This window comes from Perna viridis, chromosome 1 (assembly GCF_037379345.1).
Source record: "Perna viridis isolate PV_CMFRI_1.1 ecotype Kerala chromosome 1, ASM3737934v1, whole genome shotgun sequence".
NCBI lineage: Eukaryota > Metazoa > Mollusca > Bivalvia > Mytilida > Mytilidae > Perna > Perna viridis.
In genome coordinates, this window is record NC_142445.1 from 44,073,316 (window position 1) to 44,098,924 (window position 25,609).

General features: G+C 32.9%; 1 protein-coding gene across 1 annotated transcript; it reads left to right on the forward strand.

Moving 5' to 3' along the window:
- Nucleotides 1-25,602, forward strand: LOC148628913 (uncharacterized). Its single transcript, XM_088540666.1, has 18 exons — nucleotides 1-338; nucleotides 3,487-3,677; nucleotides 5,139-5,246; nucleotides 6,256-6,337; nucleotides 8,833-9,076; nucleotides 9,570-9,640; nucleotides 10,262-11,363; nucleotides 13,434-13,498; nucleotides 14,938-15,129; nucleotides 15,509-15,691; nucleotides 17,053-17,213; nucleotides 17,482-17,577; nucleotides 19,024-19,195; nucleotides 20,687-21,176; nucleotides 21,605-21,837; nucleotides 22,250-22,372; nucleotides 23,511-23,641; nucleotides 24,158-25,602. Exons 1-18 carry the CDS (start codon nucleotides 80-82, stop codon nucleotides 24,254-24,256), a joined length of 4,002 nt encoding a protein of 1,333 aa, XP_088396792.1. The 5' UTR covers nucleotides 1-79; the 3' UTR covers nucleotides 24,257-25,602.
- The last annotated feature ends 7 nt before the right edge of the window (nucleotides 25,603-25,609 follow it).

Here is a 25,609-nt window from a genome sequence, read left to right on the forward strand (position 1 = left end):
TCAAAATAATCCGCCAAAGGTGGATGTTGGTGTAAGTTGACGGATGCTCTTTTTGTACATGTAAAATTAAAATAATAGAATGTCGGAATTCGGATTTGCATATAAACTTAAGTCAACGTCTGTAGATAAAAGAGCGTTGAGACTGCACAGACGGTCAATAGAATGGAAACAAAATCGCGAGGATAGGTTGAACAGTGCAAGAAATTTGGAATCACTTTCGCCACTGCAAGAAATCAGCTCAAATGCTTCTGTCGATCACAGTTATGAGGGGAAAACACCATCAAAACCGAAAGAAGACAATGCAAAAGCAGCGAAAAATGCCAAAGAAAAAATGGCTGGTTTGTATTTATAGTTATACGTCATAATGTTTGCTGCTTTGCATGGCCATAGACATAGTCATAGTGCCATTACTGCCATACTGGTATTACTGATTTGACCTCCATTCGGTGTAACCTATTTCCGGCGCTATAAGAAATATTTAATTTTTTTTGTATTCAAACTAGCTCAACATTCCATATATAGACTATAAGTTTAAAATTAATCAATATATTAAGTGGTTCTTTTGTTTAAATATAGATTCTCCTTCAGTCTCGAGGGGATTACAGGATTTCTCCACTCCAGATAGTTAAATATTAGACTTTAACCATAGAGCTTTAGCTTTAGTTAGAGGGTTTAATTCTATGATTTGGAGAAATCCTTTAATCCTTGACTGGCTTGAGAGGAATGAGGGAGAATCTGTTTCTCCCATGAATAAAACATAAAAAATAGATTAAACAACACCCTACATTCTGGAACAAATTTTTATACCAGTATTGCGATTGCCAAATACGGGAGATCTGTTTGCTGTTATTGTCCGTGATTTTTCTGGTGCTCGTCATTATCGCCAATGACAAAAATAATTGAGTCTCATTTCGTCACCTGAAATCTTTGAAAGTACAAAAAACATTAAGAGGTGAAAGTGACAATTTAATTACCCCAACCTCACAACAACTCTCAACAGTTGTCAAAATTTTGTGTAAACAATAACCTAATTCGCCAGTTCAGGGGCGTAGCTAGGCCTGTTTTAGTTGTATGCAAAATTACGGCGAGGGGTCTTGGGGGGGGCGCTCAAGGCCCCCAGTGAGTCCGGCAAGGCAAAGCCCTGGGGGAAACTCCTGAATTTTAACGATTTTGGAGCCAGTTTTTCAGAGCCTATACTACGTTCATGGTATGCATATGTGATAAATTTTGGGATATGGAAAATCAAATTTACTTTTCAATTGGGAAAAATACGGTCAGTACACAAATAAAGACTTGAAAAAAAACTGTAAGTTCTGGCTGAACGTATCCCTTGTGTCAATAACAAATGGAATGAAATTTTAAAAGATTTAATATTTCACCATAACTTGCCACGGTGTGACATCTATGCTATCAGTTATTGATTTTGATGAAGAAGCCATTTTGAACTTCGAGTTCGTGCAAAACAAACTTTCAGAGAGTAAAATGTAAACCTACATGTATGTATATGGAAAAGTACAAAATTTCCAGAATTTATGGTTTTGATATCGTGAATTACTTTATGGTGTATATAGGAGTATCATTATGTATTAAAAAGGATTCGTCACTGCATAAAACCTTTATTTCGTCTTTATCTTGTGTGTTTTTATTTTTGTTACTTTTTCTGAAAGTACGCAACTGTATATTTGCATATAGGCAGCTACGCCCCTGCAATTACACTAGTCAGGAACCGCACATGGAGTACATGTAAATGTCGATCTCGGACCACTCAAGCGTGAAAGTTCAAATGCCAGTAACAATTGCTGCTATGAAAATTCCTTTACTTCTCATTAATTTTGTCTCAAAATGACATAAAAAGCAATTCATCATTTATTTTTGCACATCAAACTTGAGTGTAAACCAAATGTGGGTAATTTTGTTACTACCCTGTTGTCACTACATTTGTAGAACTTTGCATGTCAGCAATATTTACAATCTTGAAGATATCGTTTATGCTATCAATGAATTCCTCAGGGACCAATACTAAATATAACTGAAAAATAATGACAAAAATTTGTCATTAACTCGGTCTGGTTCCCATAAGCACAGTTGAAAATTGTGCTAAAAATAGAATCTCATGAGGCAACAATAGGGAAATACCTATTTGAAAATATTTATATCTATCCAATGTTGCACTGGCACATTTAAGGCAGTTCTATATCTACACTGTGCTTGATGTATTTTTGTGTTTCTACTAAGGGTGGCAATGCAGAAAACAGCATTTTTTATATGAAATACATGTACATATAAAAGTATATCAGGGATGTACACTTGTATGTCCCTGATTAATGTATAAGAGTATAAAGGGATTTTTATTTTTGATAATTCTTAAAAGCTGGGGAGTTTCTTTTTTAATTAAATCTCAGGCATGCTATTTGGATTCTCTGGAAAACATGCTTGCATGACAGAAGAAAAAAAATTATGTGCTTTATTCATATGCAATGTACATGTACATGTAAGTTTTATTTAATGTCTTTACAATGTGCTGTAAATAACAGATGATTCTGAAATTACTTTTGTCAGATGCAAATACTACCATACTTTAAAAAAAATATACCGTTAAAAAGGTCGTCATTTTCTCGTGTGAAAGTGACTAAAGCTTTCAAAATCCTGGAAAAAAAACCCTGTATTGTGATTTATTAATACTAAAATCCTTGTTGGCATTCAAAATTAAATTCACATTTTTATATTGATTTTCAACCTACAATAAAATAAGCAGAACTGATAAATGGTCTACAGTTGCGGCTTGCTGGTTCTTATTGAGTTTAATTTTGAACAAACCAACCCATACGAATGAAGCAGTATGTACACTGTAGATTCAATGATAAATTTTCAGGCTTTTTTTAACAAAATCAAGCCCCTGTGTTGAAAAGACTGCAGAAATATTCACAATTGTAGACACTATTACAGAAAATAATATATTTTCCAAATGTTTTCATACTTCAACTCTCCTTCAAATGAAATATGAATGATGTCACAACGTTAATTACGTTGTTCTGCTGATATCTTAAAGTCATTCAGGGTGAAATCACAATCTTGTGTGAACTCATCGACATGTATTGGAAGTCTTAAAGGATAGCATCTTGTTAAACCCAATTAAGGCGACTGTAACTCCTGAGACACTTATTTGTCAAGTTACATTGTACACTATTACTTGTTCATAAAGGTCTTAAAAAAAACGGAGTCCATATAGTTGAAAAGATCAACTAAATTTTGTCATATTGAAATCCTTTTAAAGCTTGAAGATTTGAAAATGAAAAAAAATTATTTGAATTTTGTTTTTTTTTCTATACATGTTTTTCTACAATACACTCAATTTAAGTTTGATTTGTTCTAAATGACCACGTACATGAAATATGTAGGTTAAGCTGTAAAAGAGAAATTACTTCAAGTTTAATAGGTATTCAATATTTAAATGATTAGTTGTATACATGTAAATGTATTTTATAGGAGTTAAGAATAAAAATGAGCAACAAAAAGTAATGATGGATAAACTTGCCAAATGGAAAGCAGAGAAAGAGTTGAAAAAGAAGATGAGTGCCAATGAAAAATCTAAGAACAAGCCATTTAAAGTTGCTCATATTGACTACAAGGACCTTGAAAAATTAAACAACAAAATCAAAGGTTCCAGAATTCCAGCTGTAAGTATATACCAGGGATGTCAAAAGTAATTGGTAACTGGGAAAGTAGTATGTTCTGTTTAGATAAAATTTGACCCTGAAGATCAGTATGAATTTTGCATAATTTTTAGTAATATGCATGCTTATTTTGTGCCAAAACCAATTCAGCAGTTTATTCATGAATAACATCAAAGCCTTAGTGCGAAATGGAGCCAAGAATGTGCTTATTTTGTCAGATTAAGGGAAACATTTCATTACATTTTTCTTAGTCACATGTGTTGCCAATTTATTATGTTCCATTCATTAAAGGTTTTTGTTTCATGAAAAGTTTTTGCAAAATATTTAGTATGTTGAAGGTTGTGGGCAATACATGTATGTCCAGAAAAACCACATCTAAACGAGGATAGAATTTAAGTAGACATACATTTTGTATGTCTATTCTTCTAGCTCTGAAAAAAATACCTATACCACCATTAGCAAAACTTATAAGGGTCTTTGGTCATGCCTCCTATGGAAAAAATATTTTGCTAAATTTGGAACAAAATCCTGAAATCTGAGCATGTTTTGAAAGGTAGTTAAGTTAATTTGAGATGTGAAAGTTTTGTATCATGAAAAATGTTTATTCTTGTTTTTGAGAAATGAAATATTTTCAAAGGCCAAATAAAACATCTTTAAATTCTCCTCCTTTTTAAAATGAAATAAAGAATTGTAATATGAAAAAAACAAGTTTTTGAAGATGCAAATTAATTAGAATCTTTGAAAATTATGGAGTAAGGGCATTATAATCTTAAATTAGAATAAATCTGGCTGAAAAAAATGATAAATCTTGTGTAAACTTCAGTGTTTTTAATTATCCTCTGGTTCCTGTCACAGTCGTCCTTTGTAAATTACATGTCATTAGTTGCCGCTTTTGTCAAATCCTTACTATTTGCACATATGATATAGGTATGTCTTATCACTGATTTTTTAATGTACAATCTCATTTAGTTGCATCACATTCCCAAATTTACAGTGCATTACTGAATACTAAAGTCATTGCATGTTTGAAGCGCTGGCTGAAGCACAATTTCACTTTTAGATATACACAATGATAAATAAAAGTAGTCCAGTAATAGTGGGTGTGGCTTATGTAAATAGAAATGTAGCTAGCAGATGTGTTTTATGGACTGATGAAACGTGTAAAGCCAATTATCCAATGAGATAAGCCTATTTTGATGATATGTGTGGTAAATTAAAATTATATGTTCATTTGTATCACTATGTACAAATGTATGTACAGTATACATATACATACAACCATGCTTTAAAAAAGACATGTATATCTCATATTATGACATAGCTATATCATGTACATGTATGTATTTTTCATTTGTTAAATTCAAACTTAATACATTAAAGAATTGAATGATACATTGTATCTTCCTATTTTTTGTGTACATACAAAAATGTATATAATGAAATATTCTTCGTATTGATTTTTAGGCTAAGACATTCCAACCTCCACCTCCATTACAGAGTACTCATAAGAAAGCAGCAAAGACAACAGCATCTAAACCAGCTAAAAAATCAGTGGACACAAAACCCTCAGTGGTATGTCAGTAAAGTTCTCATTATTATTTGAAATTTACTATTTACTTACAGCATTTGATGTAGATCTTTTTGATTGATAGTAAAAATATTGCATTTCATTTTTTTGTATTATAAGAAACGTGATTGTCAATTAGTCCACTCCTCTAAATTTATTTTAAAAAATCATACTTTTGCATAGAAGAACTTGTGATGGTTTTAGCTAGTATGCATGAAGTATTAATACTGAATTTATTTCAGACAGCTCAGTGCCATAAAGTGTTAATGCTTCATGTGCAGTCCTTTCTTTGAATATATTCAAGAACTAGTCTGAATCAACTCTTGTAACAGAAATCTAAACACAATTGCACTTGCCCAGAACAATGAACTATACATTATTTCACTAGCCCAAATAGACCGACTCTTGGGCTAGTAGCTGAAGGCAAGCACTGCTTGAAACAGTGCATAGTATAATTGTATTATTTATATGTCCCTGCCTAAATGTTTTACTTTATCCTTGCTACAATTTTTCGTTAACCTGAAAACCCTTCATGGCTGTAATTCAAACTTTGATTTAGATTAAGCATTTTGGGTTATTCTTGTACTGTGTATGTGACTTCTGTAAGTTTCCTCCTCATCATGCATCTGTTCCTATTATTTGTTTTGTGTTACATAATTTGTACTCTTGAGTATTTCTTATTCATACAGGAAAATATTTATACAAGTGCCTAAAGGCCAGTGTCATTTGATATTTTAACCCCCACGAAATATTTAACGACCCTGGTGTTAAAATATCATATGATATCTCACCCCTGGGGACAATATATCGTATCAAAATATTGACACCCCCCTCCCCCCTTTGGGTTATTTTTACATAACCTCCCTTATGCTATTTTAACCCTCCTAGAAGAAATGATGTGTACTTTTCTTGTTTCGGGCTAGTTGAATCCTATACAGTGCTCTATTATTCCGGCTAGTCGTTTATAATTTTGATGGCAAAGACTGTTATACTGACTAATGTTTCTTTTTTAAGGTTAGTAAGCAACCTACAAGACCATCAGTGCCTGTATCAAGTAGGACTAAACCTACGATAGTGCCACAAGCAAAAACAAAAGGTAAATCAGCTTAAATACACATAGGAACACTGTCATTGAAACCTATTATCATCAAGCTTTACATAAATTTCTGTTTAGATTACATATATATTACACATATGTTAACGTGTCATTTGCTTTAATTGTTATTCCAGCTCGAACAACAAAGCAAAGGGGCAGAATCTTAAAAATAGGACACTTTAGAATGCTTATGATAAAATCAGGTTTTACATTTTATTGTTATGTGTATTTTAACTATTTCTTGTTTAAAAACACCTTTTAATGTAAAAAGAATTATATACAAAACTGGACAGAATAGCTGAACTGAAGGGAAAAAATATGTCTTAATGAATTCATAAAATAATCTAGACTAGCAACCTGCGTTTGCGCTGGGCTTTGCCAATGTTACAATTTGCGATTTTTTATGTGATCTGGCAACAAAAATAACCAGTTAGCGATTTCCTTGACACCTAGGTTTTGTACATTAAATTGACAAGAAGTTTGTCAGCAATGGACATTCTCTCCAATTAAACAGAGTTAATTGACCATAACCAATTTGCGACTTAAATCAATCAAAGGTATTTAGACCAGGTGACTGCGACTCACAATATCCTCATGGGAGGTGTCAATCAGATGTAAATATATAATTGAGCCAATCAAAACCCTCATCTCCTGGCCAAAGGTAAACACAATCATGGCCTTAAACATGTGGCTACATACATTAGCTTCACAGCCCTGTTAAACCGTATGATACATTCAGAAATAGATTTACCTTATAACAAAATAATTCAGATCCAATTAACAATGATTATCCCATCAGGAAGTGTCTAAAACAATTCGAAATGCAAGAATTGAAATAGGAAAATGGATGCAGAGTTAGAAAGAGTAGCCTGCCTGCCGGCCTGAGACTGGCTAATTTTGGCAAAAATCTATAGCCATATAATAAATATATTGAAAAGTTTTAATCAGGGCTGGTTAGAATTTTGAGTGAGTTTCCTACCCCGATGGATGACATTTGTTTACACTTTTGCCATGTGTTTTTTTTGGCAGGCAAATTGGTAAACAAATGTTGTGGGGATTCCCAAAATGTAATTAAGGAAATACTGAAGGCATTAAGTCATAATCTGATATCAGCAGGAGTACAAGAGAACAAGAGATAATTAAAAACAGACACAATTAATGGTCCATGTTAATAGCTAGAAATTTTATCTCTTGAAAAAAGAATCAAGATTGTTGAAAATTTATCAATAAAAAATCATATAATAATTTAAGATAAATTTAATTAGACCACAAAGGACAAAGGTCAACATGTTTTAATATCAGGGACAATATGAGCATAGTAATATAAAGTCCTTGATAGAAGTAAAACACATATTTCTTGAGTAGTACTTTATTATTTTGCATATGAAAATGACTAATGGCTTTAGATCCTGACTAAGACTAAAGCTAAAAACCTTTATACATGCATCAAGGGTGAATCTTGGGTATATGTATACCATGTTTGAAGGGGTTACGGTAATTTAATGAATTGACAAAGATAATTCATCAGTGGACTAAATACTATCATATTTAAAAAAAAAATTAAAATGAATTTTTAGTCACCCATTTTGGCTCTAATTTCTGAAAATTGGCACAAAAAATTGGCAGCTGGTGAATTTTGGAAGCCGGTGCAGCCCTTGAGCAACTATTCTTAATAGCTTTCTAGGACAAACTGTCAGGATCCATGTTAGCTATTGCCACAACTACATTAATTACCTAATGATGTTTTTTTTCAGCCTGCTGGTGTCTCCTTTTCTATAATATTAATTCTCCTTGAAAGAGTAATTGCACTTCAGGTTCTCCAGAGCCTCTAGTTTGTTGTGAAATTTTTAAAATATTTAAGTAGCATCAAGTATTTTGATTTTTTTTTTCATTTTCATCATCTCTGCAAATTCTTTCAGTTGTAAATTTTTATTAGTTTTTGCATACTTTTGTAAATTTGTTGGTCTCTTATTGTTACATATTGGAAGTGAATTGATTTGTTCATTACTTTTTTGGAAGACATGCATGTTTACATCCCTTATTATATACATGTACACATGTTCGCTGTCAATAACACAGATCATTCACTGAAATTATCACTTGCTGAAAAAAAAAAACAAAATAGGCCATATGTTCCTTTGATCAAGATAGAGGAGAGCCATTTACAATGTAGAAAATCCCATGAGCCATTTCAATTAAATTTGTACATTTTAGTGAATTTGATGGCCAATTTTGCCCCTTTTAATCGAATGCCAGGGACATAATGAAAGGAAAATTGACTAAATTCCCAAATCTCCTAATACCTAGATTAGTTACAGGATAAGTAATTAGGTTTATGTATTGACTTCCGTAGGCCCAAAATTTCTTTCAAGATGATGAATAATATTTTTGTACACTTGTATTTTCCAGTATTCTTAAAAATATAGTAAAATTTACATGTAGGACACAAGGGAAAGTTATTGAATAAGAAAAATATAGAATTATTTCTTTTGCAGTCCCAACATCAAAAGTGCAGTCCAAGAATGTGAATAAACATCCTGGAAAGAAAAACTTGGATGTCAATTTACAGAAAGTATCAACCAAGAGAGGAGAATCGTTCGCTCCTGAAGAGTTCACTTTTACAGCACCAGCCAATATTTCATCATTTGTATTTAAACCATTGAGTCCAAATGCTGCTGCCAGTTTTCTTAATCCCAACCAAGATCCAGGGGCATCATTTATTGGAACAGATCCAAAGAGGTACACTTCCAAATCTATACTGTACAAATAGGTTGCTGGAGCTACGACACTTGTATTGGCAAAAAAACAACAAAACATTCATGTATAGGACTTGAGAAAGAGTTTTACTCTAAAATGCCCTGTTGTTTAGGTTGTTTTTATATCCTGCCCGCATTTGTTGTAGAGATTTTTAGTATGTGGGTGTTTAATGGAAAAGCCTTTTTACCTATTAACACAGTTGAATGTATGAAGTTTCTTTATTTGAACAACATCTAAAATGATGTCAGTTTCACTGTCATATAAGTTTTTTCCTGGTTCATTTAACTTAATATTTCTATATTCAAACATTTGGTACCGTACCCCTGTATTTAAATGCTTCCTAATTATATGTTGATGGATTTTTTCTGGGCAAAGATTTGGTTTGGTTGCCATGACATTTTAAAAGATGTCAAAACCCCATTTTGTGGATGGTAATTACGAATGTATTATTTTCTGAGTGTTCTTTTATTTTCAGATGTTCCACTCCCAAAAGTTCTGATAGTGTGAAGAAAGAAATGGAAAGTCAATGTGAACAGACATTCAAAGGTTTGATAACTTTTAAACTCAGTTGAGGAACCGTATAGGACTTTGTGTTGAAGGCTGTTTTTGAAAGTTCTGTCTATGATTGATCAAACATTTTTGTCCTGAAATTTTTTGATACCATTTAATGGTCTGCAAATGGCACTACCAGTGAAATACATATGAACTACTTTTGGTTCTGGTTAAATAAACATTATATGGTTCCTGGAGTGAACCTTTCAATTTTTAAAGCTAAATTGTCAAAAAAAAAATACTTTGAAATTAAACTGGTCATGGTTTTCATGTGGTAGATTACTCACACTCAGGTGTAGAAAGTTGTTGGTTAAATGCCTAGCCTGGTCATTCCATAGATTTTAGAATTAATAACCACTGCTTTCTTGTGAAACACTTGGCATATAGGAGATGTAGTGATGACTAGTTGGCTCAGGTCCAAATAATGTGTTTTGTATTTAATCAAGCAATATTTTGAAAGTTTACTTAAACTTTAAAACTTTCAGGTCAGCGATTTGCCTGTTTACATTGTAATTATATTTAGTACACTGTCACATATATACAGCATATGGTATGTGTGCTATCATGAATTTGTGGAATTTGTATTAATAATAAATGATGATGTTCATTTTGCAGACAGTACTGAGGAAATGGTCAAGACAAGTGACAAACCGAAACTAAGAAGATCAACAAGACAAAGTAGAAGAGGATCTTATTTATCCAAAACATCAAATGATAGCAGTGACAAACAAACAAGTCCAGAAAATAAAAGGCAAATCAGATCCAGTTTGAGGTCACAAGATAGATCAACTAGGAGATTGTCAAGTGGCCAAAGAACTCTAGATAGGTCTGGAAACCGTAGGCTGTCTCGAGGTAGTCTCGATAGGTCTACAAGAAGGTCTAGCACAAAGAGATCAACTGTGATGACTCCTTCAAGTGGTAGGAGTTTAAGTACAAAAAGAACCAGGTCAGACAGGGATCAAGATCTTAGTGGAGAAGAGCAAGCTTCTAAAAGGTCGAAATCCCTGCATAAAGAAACTGAACGAAGTGGACCAGCTGAGCCTGTTAATAAACCTGTTGTTGATTTACAGAAACAATCTGCTACTCCCAGGAGAAGATCAACTAGAATTGCTAGAAAATCTTTAGCACAAACTTCTCAAACCCCTGAACCAGAGGAAACCATCAAGTCTGAGGTAAAGGTCATGTCTGCAATAAAGGTTAGAAAACAAGACAGTGTAGAGCAGAATGATGATGTTTTTGAAACTGTTATTGAACCATGTGGACAAAGTGAAAAACAAGATCAGGTAGAAAGTGGAACAACTGATATGGTTGATGAATTACACAACAATGATATTGAAAATACCAAGGTAGTAGAAGAAAAATTTAAACAAACTGACCAATCTCATGTGTTAGATACTGAGACACCAGCTAGGAGAAGAAAAAGTGTAAGGAGATCTTTACATTCCAAAACCAGTATTGGAACCATAGAGGGTGGACAAGATATGAATTCAAGCCCAAAACCTCTGCCGTTAGATACTGAAGATGAAGCTAAGGAAAATACAGAAAACATACCTGAAAAAAAGCTAACAAGGAGTACCAAGAGGCGATCATTTAGCTCTGTAGATTTTGTAAAACCAAGTGCAGATTGCACTGTTCTGTCAGCAAAGAGAAATGCTACAAAGAAAAAAAGGAGGAAGACAGTTTATGACCATACTGTTGTCAAGAGTCCTGAGGAATGGTATGGTTAGGTCACCAAAATTAATTGCTAGATTTTCATCCATTCCAAAAAATAACGTGGATGGGGAATGTGTAATTTATTAATTTTTTTTAATTTTTAGATATATATATGTTCAAGGACCAATTTTTGTAGATAAATCATTTTTCATTGGAGGAGACACTAATGAAAATCCAAAGTTTCCTAATTGATGTTTCCCAATTTGTCCATAAAATGGGTAAAAGCTATTCCAAATTGATAGTCATAGTACAAGATATGGTGTTTCTGTTCTAAATTACACTGATTAATTTTTTCTGAGTTGTATTTTTCTGGTTATCCTCTGTAAGATTAATTATTTTAACTACAAATTTATGGTATAGTATTTTTATACCAAATTGCCCAATTTAAAAAATAATGACACTGATGTATTTCCCAATTAAAAGCGGATGGGGCAACAATATCACTATCCATTTTACAGGCTTTCAAATGGGCCCTTATTTTCCTTATTTTTCATAAGCAGCCCTAATTTTCCTAAGAAAAGCAGAAGATTCCTAACAAAGCCCTATTTTTTGTTGAAAAATTCCTTATTTTTTAAATTTTTAAATAGTAATTTCCCTTTATATTGTTTGTATTAATGGAATCTAGCTTAGTATACTTTCAGAAAATGAATATTATGATCAAATAAACACCTCAGAAGACATTTTGGTGGTCATTAGCAGTTGCTGAATACAACTGTTGATGGCCACTGACATGATCTTCTGGGTTGGTAAATAGCTTTTATATTGTTTTCTTTAGTCAGTGGTAAGTAACTTGTTTTTCTTTTAGTATTATAATTGAAAAAGAAAGAATGTCATTCCTTATTTTTGTGTTAAAAGCCCTAAAAAATCCTAAATTTAGCCCTTATTTTTTAAGAATTTGGCCCTAAAAATAGCCCTTATTTTTTTTACAAAAATTCACTTGAAAGCCTGAGTCAAAGTTTGATATAGATCAAATATTATCAGTTATTTGGTGGAGTGGGTTGCAAACCAACTTTTCCTTTATTTAACCATGTTACAAAAAGAGTAATGGCAAAACAATGGTTTAATATCAATAAAATACAAAAATATAATAATGCTGTTTACTGGATTCAGAAACAAACAAATAAAATCAGGCCCTGGCACCTCAAAACTTAAAGATGCTTCCATGGGACATGTAACTCCAATCTGTCTGACCTCACAAACAGTTAGGCATATTCTCAGACTGAAGTCAACTTTTGTGATGCTGGGGCCTTATATTGTAAATCAAGAAAAAATAAAACTCAGATGGGGTGACTCTCACTTGCAAAGGTAGATGATAATATAGCAATTAATTTAATTCAGATTTTATCTAAATACAACACACACATGTACATGTCTGTTTTAAGTGAAATTAAGTCTGAAAATGTATTAAAAACACTCATCAAAGTAAAATAAGAATTAGAATGGCCAACCAATAATAAAAAAGTTTTTTTAAAAAAGGACATTAAACATCATTTTAATGTTACGAAACATTTTGAGTACTAAGCACAGTGATAAAAAAACTAGTACAATGTAGTTTTTATAACTCATGAAAATGAAGATAATTTATTTTAACCATAAAGTTCTGAATTTTCTGTTTTGCTTTGTATTTAATACAAACACATCTAAATTTTCATTCATTGTGATTTAAACCATCTCAACCAATCTCATTTCGTCCCATGGAAGATCTGCTGAGACTTAGAATTTAAAAAAAAACTGTATGAAAATGTTCAATCTTTTTGCAAGGAATTTAGTTTTAAGCTACGTGAGGTGGTAGACCTAGGGTAAGGGACATAACTTATGAAGTCAGTGATATGTTTGTGTCATATTTAATTTCACCAAAGGCTATCAAGCTTTCATTTGACACAGAATGAAATTAATCTGTTACTTTGATGCTTACATGACATCGATGTAAAATGCTGAATACAAATGTTCTAATGATTTTTAAGAGTTGTGTTCCTTACACTAGGTCTACCTCCTTATGCATGTTCTTAATGAGTAAAACAATTTTGCAACATAATTTCCCAGTCTGTATTATCTGATGAAATATATTTTATAGGATTAATTTGCTGAAGGACAGTCCTATGGTTGAAATGAACAGGAGAACACCTAAAGTCAAAACTCGTACGTAAAACTTATCAATAAACAGATTTACCATGCCAGTGCATGATTAAAAACTATAATGCTGTTCCAGTAAGTGAATTTAAGTATTTTTTTACATTGCTTCAAGATCACAGGGGCAAGATGGAGTTTGGAAATATATACTTACAGTTACACTCAGGGCTCAAGCTACTTGAGAAAAACTAGAAGTGACCTCTTTCAGAGAGACACCAGGGAGAAGTGAACATCATTCACTAACCCTTTTTTAAATTATATGTTATTTGATAACATACATGCACCCAAGAAGTACACATGTTTATATGTTTATTTTCATTCTTAATTGAGATAAATGTTACGTTTTCTTTAAGTACATATGTAAGTATCTAAATATTTTGGACAAAATGAAATCAGCCTGCTGACTGAATGATTGACTATTACATACATGTATACATGAAATTTCTCTACCTGTACCCCTTTCCTAAATTAAAAATATGACTGAGCAAAGCAAAGCTTCTTGCAAAGCATTGTATATGGCCTATTGATGTTGTACTTTTTAGCAGCAGGACTGTGATAGTAATTTTCAGGCAGAAATAAATTTATTCTGTTGGAATTTTCATTTTGTTCTGTTTTTTCCCTTGCTCCACTTATTCTTTCTCTTGATTTAAGTTGATCCAGATGATAATTAGAGTATCATTATCTTGTTCAGAATAATTTTATTACTGACAAATCAAGTTTGAAACTTTATTGACACATATTGTAACAGTCAGTACGAACTTGTCTCAAGCTGAAGAAATGTACTGTTGAAATGAAGATTTTACTATTCAATTATGAAACAAGAAGTTTAAATTAAATGCTTGGTGTTTTCTACTGAATTATCAAATGAGCTAAATTTACCCCAAGAAAATGCATGTCAAATTTGCATGTTTCGTAATGAAGGCAAATTGAAGTCAATCAATTGTATTGTTATTGTCGGAAAAGAGACAACTCTGGTCAAAATACTGCTAATAGACGAAGTACAGTCCCGATCTTGGGTGAAGTCTGATAATGAGAAGGCAATTTCACTTCGCTGTTAGTGTTGTCTGAGGGCGAAGTGAGCAACCTCAGGGAGACTATTTTGCCCAAATCACCCAGTAGCACGAGGCCTGACTCTTCGTCAACATGAATTTAAATTGTTCCATAAATTGCTCATTACTTAGTAACTTGTGTAGTAGATTATTTTCCAGTGTGTATCAGGCAATGAGTAGAGTTGTTCTGTTGGGAGATGATTAGTAATATTACTTACATAGAATTGTGATGATCTGTATCTGGAAAATATACACGTATGGGGAAAAATTAAGTTAAAACTGATTTTACTATATTTGAAGTTATTCCTGGAAACCTGCATATTTTTCTGATGATACAGCATGCACTCTTAATGATATATACATGTACTTGTGAATAAATGTATTTCTATAACATTACAGCACCACCACCTCTTGATTTTGATCTGACAATGGAGGAATTAGAACAGTATAGTCCAACAAAACAATTAAACTTTTCTACCAGTGACTCAAAAGATGTTAAACAAGCAGAACAGGATCAGGCTGATACCCCAATGGAAACCAATGATGTTAACCAAGTAGAGTCACAAACTTTGCAGAACTATGCTGCTCAAGGTATCAGCCATGCCAATTAAGCTTCATGGTGTTCATTCATATTCTTGTCCACTAGTCTGTCAGTCTTAGCATAATGTTGATAATACATGAAGGTATAGAAAGAGTGGTACTGTTCTCATCTATCAAGCTGGAATCATGATCCCATAGAATCAATGGTCCATTGGTTTTTTGGAGAGAAAAAAATCTGAACAGCAGCTTTTCCACTGCATTTTTAGCTGTGCATTTTAATGGTTTCTCATTAAACTCTCTCATGTTAATATATATTGAATTATGCACCTATAAATTTATACTTGTAAGATGCATTTCGAAACCATGTGACTTTAAGTTATTCATTTTGCTTGTATTGTTAGAGATTTATTGTAGATTATTTATAATTTAGAGCTTCAGGTTGATGAAGTGTCAACAACACAAGATTCAGATAAAATAGAGGAAGATGATATGTCTGGTGAGCACGATGTTCCTTACTTCAGGCATCTTTTGAAGTCAGAAACCAAAAAGTTAAACAGCATGTGCCAGAAATGGGAAGACATCAATACAGCCACTCCAGATTTGTCAGAAGATGGTATGTATTTTTAAAACACATAAAAATATAGAATCATTATCCCACGGCCAATTGACCCTATAATTTGAGCATCAATGTTTATTTCTTAATTTTCTGCTTTGGAGACTCAGTTGATTTTATTTTATATGGGTCGTGGTCAATTTGTTTTGGAGAATGTGACTCATTGTCCTCTCCGATATACGAAAGTACATGTTTAAGAATTCTTTTTAAAATGTAATAGAATGTTGATGTTCTAAGCTTAATGGGAGAGTTTATTGGATGAGTGTTATACTGTTAAAGCCAAGTCATTTTGTATTATGGTACTTTTGCTCCCGTTTTTAATTGCACCCTTCGTCTATTTGTAGTTTCAAGGGTACACTCTCATTTTACACCCCTTGCAAATAGAGTTTTTGAATTTTAGTGAATTTTAAAAGGAAGATAAGGCATAATACAATAAATATCTAGGTCACAGATGCTTCAGGTTAATTTAAATAGTTGTTTTCTAGATGTATTGATTATATTTGAAGCAAAAAATAGACTAAATTGAGAAATATGATGTGCCAACCATTGCCTGATTCTTACACAGAATGGTACTTAAATTGTCGGTGTCCTTATATTTCCAGTTTCTTCCAAAAGATAAAATGATTAACTGTGAGCATTTGGGCTAACTATCAAATATGCTGCCCAACTAATATATAAGCACATAAGACTGATGGTAGATTTGGGAGGTATCTCATTTCAACTAATTTTTTGCCGGGTTTAACTAATAAATATATTTATTTTATAAATAAATAAATAAATAAGCTTATAGAATGGTGAATGGCAGACAGGCGGCAGGGAAAATATTTTCGTAAAATTTTTTCTCAGGAACTATAAGTCACAGCCACAAGATGTTTTTTGTGCAACTTCAGTATAGGGTCCCATATTTTGGGATGCGATTTGAGGTTGTATACTTCTTCCTGTTAATTGGCTTAGTGTATTTTTCAACTTTACAGCAACTTGGCCATTTCTGTCTTGGACACATTTTTTTCAAATAAAATAAAAAAATTTCCATATGCATTTACTGATCTGCAATCACTTAACAAAAGATGAATTTATTAAATAATCATGTCTCACCGTGAAATAAATCAAAACAAGGATTTGTACATTCAAAACTTCACATTTCTACAATCGCTTGGTCTGAAAGTGAAACTACTGCAACCATGACATTGCTAGACAAACTTGGTTTTCTTTGGACTTATCATGTGGTGCGTTTACACTAGAAACTCTCAATTTTTCCTATTGTTACCAGTGTCATAGATCACTTGAGAAGCCTAAGAAAACCCATGATTTTCCATAGATTAGTGAATATTATTATCTATTCATTTTACTTTGTTTTATAGTTAGAGGACAGCTCAGAACTGTTATAGGCCAAGCCCAATTACTTATAGCTCAAAGGTTCAAACAATTTGAAGGCCTTGTAGACAATTGTGAATTTAAATTAGGAGAGAAAGAAACAACTTGTACAGATTTGCAAGGCTTTTGGGAAATGATTTTTTTCCAGGTTTGTGTTAATCATGCATTTTTATTTAGCACTGAGAACTGGATTTAAAGAAATATTTTCATCATATTAAGGAAAAAAAGTAGACCTTTTAATTTTGAAATGGATTTTAAAGAACAATACAAATCAATAGAAATGATAAGTTTGTATTCTGAATATCTTGTAATGTGAAATTTGACAATGTTTATTAGAACAAAAGGTTTTTTTTTTTTTTTTTTATCATATATGAATTCTGTTTTAAAATTTTGAAATTTGTTTTTGCATTTTACAGGTTGAGGATGTCAATGTAAAATTCCAGAATCTGGATAAACTTCAGGCTAATAACTGGGACTTAACATCTATACAGTCAAAGAAACCAGTTGTAAAGGTATAGTATACTAATATCATAATAAAATTTTCAGTTTTTTTTTTTTTTTTTTTTTTTTTTGTGTGTGTTGTGGGGGGGGGGGGGGGGGGGGGCAGGTATAGGGTACTAATATCAGTGGGGGTCGTTTAATGTTCCGAATGTTTAGCTGACCCTGTCATGTGAGCTATTGTCATCACTTGGCATCTGTTTTTGTTAACAATTTTTCAAAACTTTTCCTCTGAAAAACTTGACCAATTAGAACCAGACTTAATATGAATGTTTCTTAGGGTATTCTGCATAGAACTGATATGGGGATTTTTTATCTGTCAAAGCTGTGACTCTCATTACTAAAAGACCCGTGCAGGTCCGGGTGTCAAAAGAATAGGCCTGCAGCAGCGCTAAGCTTGTCGTAAAAGGCGACTAAATGGTGCTCAGAACCCTAGCCAGGGGCTAGGGCGCTCTGCCCACAGAGCAACTGGGATGTGTGCCCCAGGTGGTGGAATGGGGTACCCCTGGCGTGTTACATGCTGGGGTTGTCAGGCTATAATACGGAAAACCTGACCGCAAACCATAGTGGTGCACCATGCTGGGAAAGATGCCACGTTCCTCGCATGTTAAAGAACCCTACTGTGGTATTCTCCCGGAGTAGGAACCATAGGGCTCCGCCACAGTAGGCTAAATTGCCCGACCCTACCCACCTCTCCCTATTTCCAGTGGCAATCAAAATTTGTCGACCCCATGGTCCTTGTGTCCCATCCCTTTTTCATTTCATCAAATCATGTTCATTTTATCATCAATTTCATATTCATCGTCTGAATATAGCTGAAATATTGCTGCTCAGACGTTAAACCCCAACAAACAAACAAAACTCATTACTAAAAAGTAAAATAGAACATAGAGATCAGACAAAAGTTTTTCTCCTATATCTCCAAAACCATTAGGTTTAGTAAAATTCTTGACGTCGTAAAAATTTGTCAGCATGGTGAGATCTGTGTAAATCTGTCTAGCAATGTTTGAGTTATTGGCCTTTTTGGATGTATTTTTTATGTTATTACTTCAAAAAATCTTGACAGAATTCAGTGAAAATTGATATGATTGTTCCTAGGGTATGAGCTTTAGGACTTGGTATCCAAAAAAAACCATGGTCGTTTTTACATAAAATAGAATGTTGCTTATCAATCCAAGTGAGCGATTCAGGCTCTGTAGAGCCTCTAGTTGTTCACATGCATGCAGATTTTCAAATAGACTGTGTTTATACGTGTTTGTGTAAAAAGTCATGTCTAGTCCAAAATTTTGAACCTTAATATTTTGTTAAAAATGTTAATAGCTAGATGGACTCAGTGAGTGGTTCAGGCTCCTTCAAGCTTTTTGTTTCATTAAAAAGTGTTGTTTTTTTTTTTTTAACAGGTATGGTATTTAAAATTTCTAATTCTAAATTGTATATCCTTTTTGTTTTATTCATTTCAGAAAAAAGTAATTTCTAAACCTGTGATCAAGAAGTCAGCAGTGAAGTCCAAGTTTGCTGCCTTCAGAGCTGGTATGAAGAACAAAGCTGCAACTAACACTGAAGACAAAACAATTGATTTTGGATTCTTTAAAGTACAGAGTCCTGTTAAAAATCCTAGTCCTCACTGTGCAGGTATACAACTATATGTCCTGTTTATACCTTATAAATAGCTGCTTGCCAAAATTCTTGGAGATCATGGGAATTGAGATTTGATTTTTGAGGGACCTGTATTAGAATTAGTCAAACCTCGGTAGCTTGAACTCCAAGGGACCATTGAAATGTGTTAGAGTTATTGGGAGTTTGAGAAATTGAAGTTGGTATATTTCTGGATGTTTTTGTTGCCGAACCGAGTTCGTTTTATCGTTAGAAATTGCTTACTTCCTATGAAGTGTTATTTCGTTGATCTTTTTCATTTGCTTTCCGGAGATTATGTTGATTTGTGGGCATTAAAAATGCTATTTTTGCTTTTAAAAACGTTCAGAGTTTAAGTTCCCTGGTCAATAATTTGTCTTCATCTGATTTTCTTTGATGCTTTCATCATGCTGACTTCGAAACATTCTCCAACTTCAATCAGTACTATGTTAAGATCAAAACTACCTAACGAGTTCAAGTTAGTGATGGTCATTCTCTAAGATTTATTACCAAAAAGACCGACTAGTTCCGTTCGAGTGTTTTAGAAATCCAAAAGTTATTTATGTCAATGATATTGGAGGAAATTTTGGTACTTGGAATTGTGTTTGAAAAATCCCGGGTGTTCAAACTATCTTTGTTAGATCGATAGCTAGCCATACCTAAGACCTTAAAATTGATAGACTCAAGTGTTGAGGTTCTGGGTTTAATCTCCAGCCATACCTAAGACCTTCAAATTGATAGGCTCAAGTGTTGAGGTTCTGGGTTTAATCTCCAGCCATACCTAAGACCTTCAAATTGATAGGCTCAAGTGTTGAGGTTATGGGTTTAATCTCCAGCCATACCTAAGACCTTCAAATTGACAGGCTCAAGTGTTGAGGTTATGGGTTTAATCTCCAGCCATACCTAGGACCTTCAAATTGATAGCAACTGCATATATAGATTATAGACTGGTAACTGGAGTCAGAATAATGTATAGGAGTAGGATGGCATTCCAACTTCTTATAGAAACTATATTGATTATACCCTACACAACAAAATTACGGGGGTTTAATGTTTTTGAATCATCTTACAATTTCTTGCTGGCTGGATAGCCCCTCATTTGTTGACTGATTTCATCCAAACTTTAGTGAATAGTTAGTAGCAATGAAATCTTGTCTGGGATTGAAATCGGTGAAGGGGACCAATTTTTTGGAGGGAGAATTAGGTATTAAAAATTAATTATTCAAGCTTTTTGCTCATGAAGTTCCTCTATTTTTCAATGGATTTCATTCAAACTTTGATGAATGACTAATAGCAATAAAATTTGAATGGGAGTAATTTCATAGATATTGGTTCTGGGGGAGGGGGCACTTTTTATTTGGATATAGAGAATGAAATTTTTTTTTGAAAGAGTGCCAATGTGTGTGCATGGAGTATTGTAAGCATGCACACTAAGGTTCTTTAATTTCTTTTGTACTAGTATTTATTACTCTTCTTGCTCTTTTTTTTCAGCTGGATCACCAAAACTAGCTCCAAGAATAGAAAACTCAGTCAAAGAGAATCCTCAAATTGAGGAACCTCTGAATGATGCTGAAATGGAACAACAACCCAGTGTGAAACCTGAAGAGTCTTCAGCACAGCATCTTGAACCCTCAGAGCAAGACAATGGCTTACTCTCTACACAGTTAATAACACCACTTAAGAGGAAAAGCTATGTTCCTAATATACCTAGTCCTCTGCTTCAGGATATTACTCCACAACCTAGAATGACCAGGAGTTCTTCTATAAGGAAAACTCCTCTTCCAAAAACTATCATTAATGATGTTGATGGAGATGTTATCATTGACAAAAACTTTACTAACATAACCAAAGAAATGGCTGTGACACTTTCTGCCCAAAAGAAAGTGACTGAAATTCAGAATACACTAAAGAACTCACCCGTGCCAACATCTCCAGCTCATCTAAATTCAGTAAAGAATGCTTCCGAGAAAAAGCCTAGAAGGTATTTTTAAGATCTAAAAAAATTATACATGTTTCAGCTAGCCCCATCTACCCTACTTTTTGAGTCTACCCTAAAGTTTTTTTGAAATTTTTTTACTAGCACTATTAAAGTCTGAATGCGTCTCCAAAACAACCAGTCAAAAACTTTTGAAAAATCTAGAGTTTTGCCTACATACCAACACTAGATTTTTTAGAGCATGTCAACAGAGACACAGGTATTTTTTTCTTTATCTTGAATTTTTCTTTCAGTAAAAGATAAACTTGCAAATGTGATAGTTAATTTACACCTCTGAAGGAATTTTTTACATGAAAAAAGTGTTTCCCTTCCAATTTTTCGGATAAAATGGTTACTATACAGTGTTGACTTACATTTTATGTACATATACAGGTGAATGTGTTTGGTTCTAAGTGTTTTATAAATTGTTGTAGGCGATCATTGAGGGCAAGAAAGTCAGTTTCATTCTGTGATACTGTTGTAGTACCAGAAAGCAAAGAAGAAACTACAGTAGACCAGGATCCTTTCTCTAAATATCTACAACCTATGACCCCTAGGATGTCTATGGCACCTAGAGGTTATAGTGTACTTGATGCTCTACCAGATGACTCCTTTTCAGCCCAGGCAGAAGCTGGATCAGATCTAACATTTTCTCCCTTAAGTGATGGTAAGCTACAAATAAGTATTGATGAATATGAAACGTGATATTTTCTACAATATTGCAGTAACCTTCTCTATCTGGCCATCTGTTGGTTCAAAACAATTTAGGCTTCTTTTTTTCTCAGCGTCTTCAAGAAAGGGGAATTTCAAATAAACTGGTTTTATATGAGTTGTAAGTGTATTCTATTTTGATTACTGGTAATGCCTGACTCTAGCATCTTTTTGACAGGACTCAGTCTTTGTAAAATTAGGTACACAGCTTTGGTTTGATGAGTTGTATTTGTTTCCTATTCACATCTTTGATTTAATGAGTTGTGTGTTGTCCCTTATTTTGATCTTTGCTGGACCCCAGCTTCCCTTCCAGGTTGAATTTATTTATCCTTAAACACCATATGAACACAGAAATTATTATTTAACAGGTTCTAGTCTCATGGATTCTCCATTATCCAAACCAAAAAAGAGACATTCTGGATTAAAACAGTTGCCAAGCAGAGAGAGGAGAAGGTCATCAAGAAAATCAGTTCAATCGCCTAAGTCATCAGGTAGTTTTAATAGTCATATTCTCAGTGCGTAGTTGGTATATTTAAGAAGAAACCAAATATAAATTAACTTCAATGGAAAATAAAAGGAGCAATAAGTGCTTGAATTTTAATTGTGTTATTCAGTGGGTTAATGGTTGGAGAACATATGTTACAGAGACATGAAAATATAGACTGTATTGAATGAAAAATATATGACTCTCTGGACTGTTTATTGGTTATTTTAATAAGGATGTGTACATTATGTTTGTAAGTTAGTTCTTCTTATCTAATGAAAATGATAGGAGGACATAGTCTACCCCAAAATGTGGGGAAAAAATAGCTTGTTGAAAATATGCACTTTCCTCTGTAATTCATTAATTGAGGGAATCGACGCTTCAGTAAGATTAAGCATCCTGTCGACACTGTTATTAAAAGTCCCCAGGACTTTGACCACAAGTAGTGCCAATTTAAATTTATATACCCACTCACTTGCAGAGGCTAGGGATTTTTTTTTTATACCTTCCGAAAAGATGTGTCTGTCTGTCCCTTGATGGTTTCCAGATGATAACTGTAGAAGAAATCAAGGAATTTTTTCACACTTTGTAAAGTTATTGCATATAAGATAAAGATCAAATTCAAATTTTAGTTCGATCAAATTTAAACAAAAGTTGTGGCCATTTTAAATTGCTTTTGCCCCCAAAATTGGTTTCAATTAGTGACAGGGTATCATCATTTAATGTCCCATTAGATACCCCCTTTTTGTGTGTGTGTCCAAATTTTTCATTGGAATCCATACCCAAAAAAAACCCAAACCTATTTTTACTAAATTTGCAAATTTAACAACAGAAATCGCATTTTCAACAAATTAGCTTTAAATTAAACACTTCAGGTCAGGAATTTTGAATGCAGCACCTTTCCTGCAGTTTACATTAAAAAAAAATAATGTCATAAAACTTATTGTTCCAGGATTCTCCTACCACCAAATATTATCAATTTGTTAAATATTTGAATGGCTTAATTTTAGCATTAAATCTTAAGTACATTTCTAAGAACAAAATACTGGAAAAGTTAGTTCATAACCATAGTTGTAGGGTAACTGGTATGTTAGGATTCTTTGTAGTGAATAGAAAATGTAACTTCTTTCTATTTGTCTTTTCAGATGGAGATTCATTGAAGAACACACCAGTTAAATCGACAGGATCTAATTCATCAACACCTGACAGTTCAGACAGTGAATCAAACAGGTTTCCAAGTCTAAATATAGGCTTCACACCTGTTGCAAAAAGTGCTGTAAGTAGTTATATGAAATGCTGTAGATTAGTAGGATAATTAATTGGAAAGAGTGAATAACCAAAATATCATGAGTGCTGAAGACCAGTTACATTTAACGAATTATCATATTTTGGTTATTCACGATAATAAATTGATTATCATATTATTATTTAGATTTCCTCCATTATTTGTTGCTATTTTCAACATTAAATTTAATACTTTGTGAATGGCGGATTTATATTCGTTTGTGACGTTTAGGTGGAGAAAGTCTGAGAGTGAACATACCAACTTTATTTCACAGTGTGAATTATCAGAAACAAATTTTACAAAGGGAACATTCGGTAAATCACTACTATCTATATAATAAGTTATAATAAGCGTACTTATAAAGACATTTTTTTTAATCTAAGAAGATGATGCTTTCTTCAAAAACTGAAGTAAAATTAAGAAAAAATGCCTAACTTGTAGTTTACTTTACAAATTGCTTTATTAAAATTCTGAAGAACTGGAATGCTATTTTATTTTACTTTTCAGAGGCCAAGCCTGTTGTTCACTCCTCCTAATGAACAAGAAACTTCCCTCTCTACTACAGCAGATGTTCCAACAGGACAGTTAATTTCTTTTACTCCATAGTGTGGTCAGACTAACAGTGCTTTGGATAAAGTTACAATTGTGCTTTTCAATACCAATACAAGTACAGACATTATGATTTTTTTTCACAAATCATTACATGCTGTCAGCAGTTTGTTGTAAGATTTGAAGAGCTTGACCTGCAACTGTCATGTGATTTGTTTCTGCCTTTCATTCTTACATTTGTTTATACATATATATTTCATTTATATTGTTCAACTTTTAAGTTAGAATGGAAAAGTTTGCCTTACTAGTATTTTATACATGTAACTGTCAGGCATTATGGAGGTTTTATCTGTATAGATATGTGCATGTTATATTGTGTGCATACAGATAAACAGCAGTTATTAAGTTGATCAGGAGAGATGTGATGATCTGTCCAGAACTGACATAATTCTGTTTATTGGTGATGTCGCAGTTGATTTGATGTAATATTGCTGATATTTTTAGTTTCATGGCAGTATGTAGAGATAGAAAATAGTATGAACAATGGGAAACCAGGAAGTAGAATAAATTACGGAGTGAAAGATAAATTTTTAAGATTTTCAGCCGTCTTGTCCCTTGAATTGATTTCCAATTGTACTTCTTGATATGTTTTATCTTTGGCTACTTTCACAAAATTAAAACAAAAATAACAGCAATTTCAAAGAATATTTAAACAAAGATATGTCAAATCAACCGTGACATTGTCATTAAACAGAATAATTTCAGTTTTGAATATGTTGGCAGTACATCACAACTTTTCTGTTGAGCTCACTTTGATGTTTTCTATCTACTTTAAAACTGCTGTTATTCTGTTTATAATAATAAAAAAAAAACAATAACAATTGTCTATGTGGGTGTATATTTTTTTGGTTTTATGAAATAAGACTTAGTACATGTACTTTCTAAAAGAATGTATACCTCTTCAGCATCACCTAGGGTTATACTTACTTCATTTACATATGTTTAACAATTTGTAATTATAAAAACTGATCACTTTGTCTTAGCATTTTAGTCGTTTCTATTATTTCTACCAGTTGTTTTAGTGTGATCAGAATTCATTGTTATATTATTTTTTTAATTAATAGTAATTACAAAGTGTCTTTCATTTTCATTTCATTTTAAAATTGATTACAACATTTGGAAATGTTCAATCATTGAATAATAGTAGTATAATGTATTTGTTTGAATGTTTTCAGTTATGATGCATTCTGTGAGAGTGTCATGATTATTGCCATTGAAGTGTGGATACATATGCTGTAAATGTGTTTTGTATGAGAAGAAGATTTCATGAACTGTAGTTTTGTAAACATGTGATTATATTGGAGCATCATTTCATTTCCTCCAAATTAAAATGTAACATCAGTTGTTGTT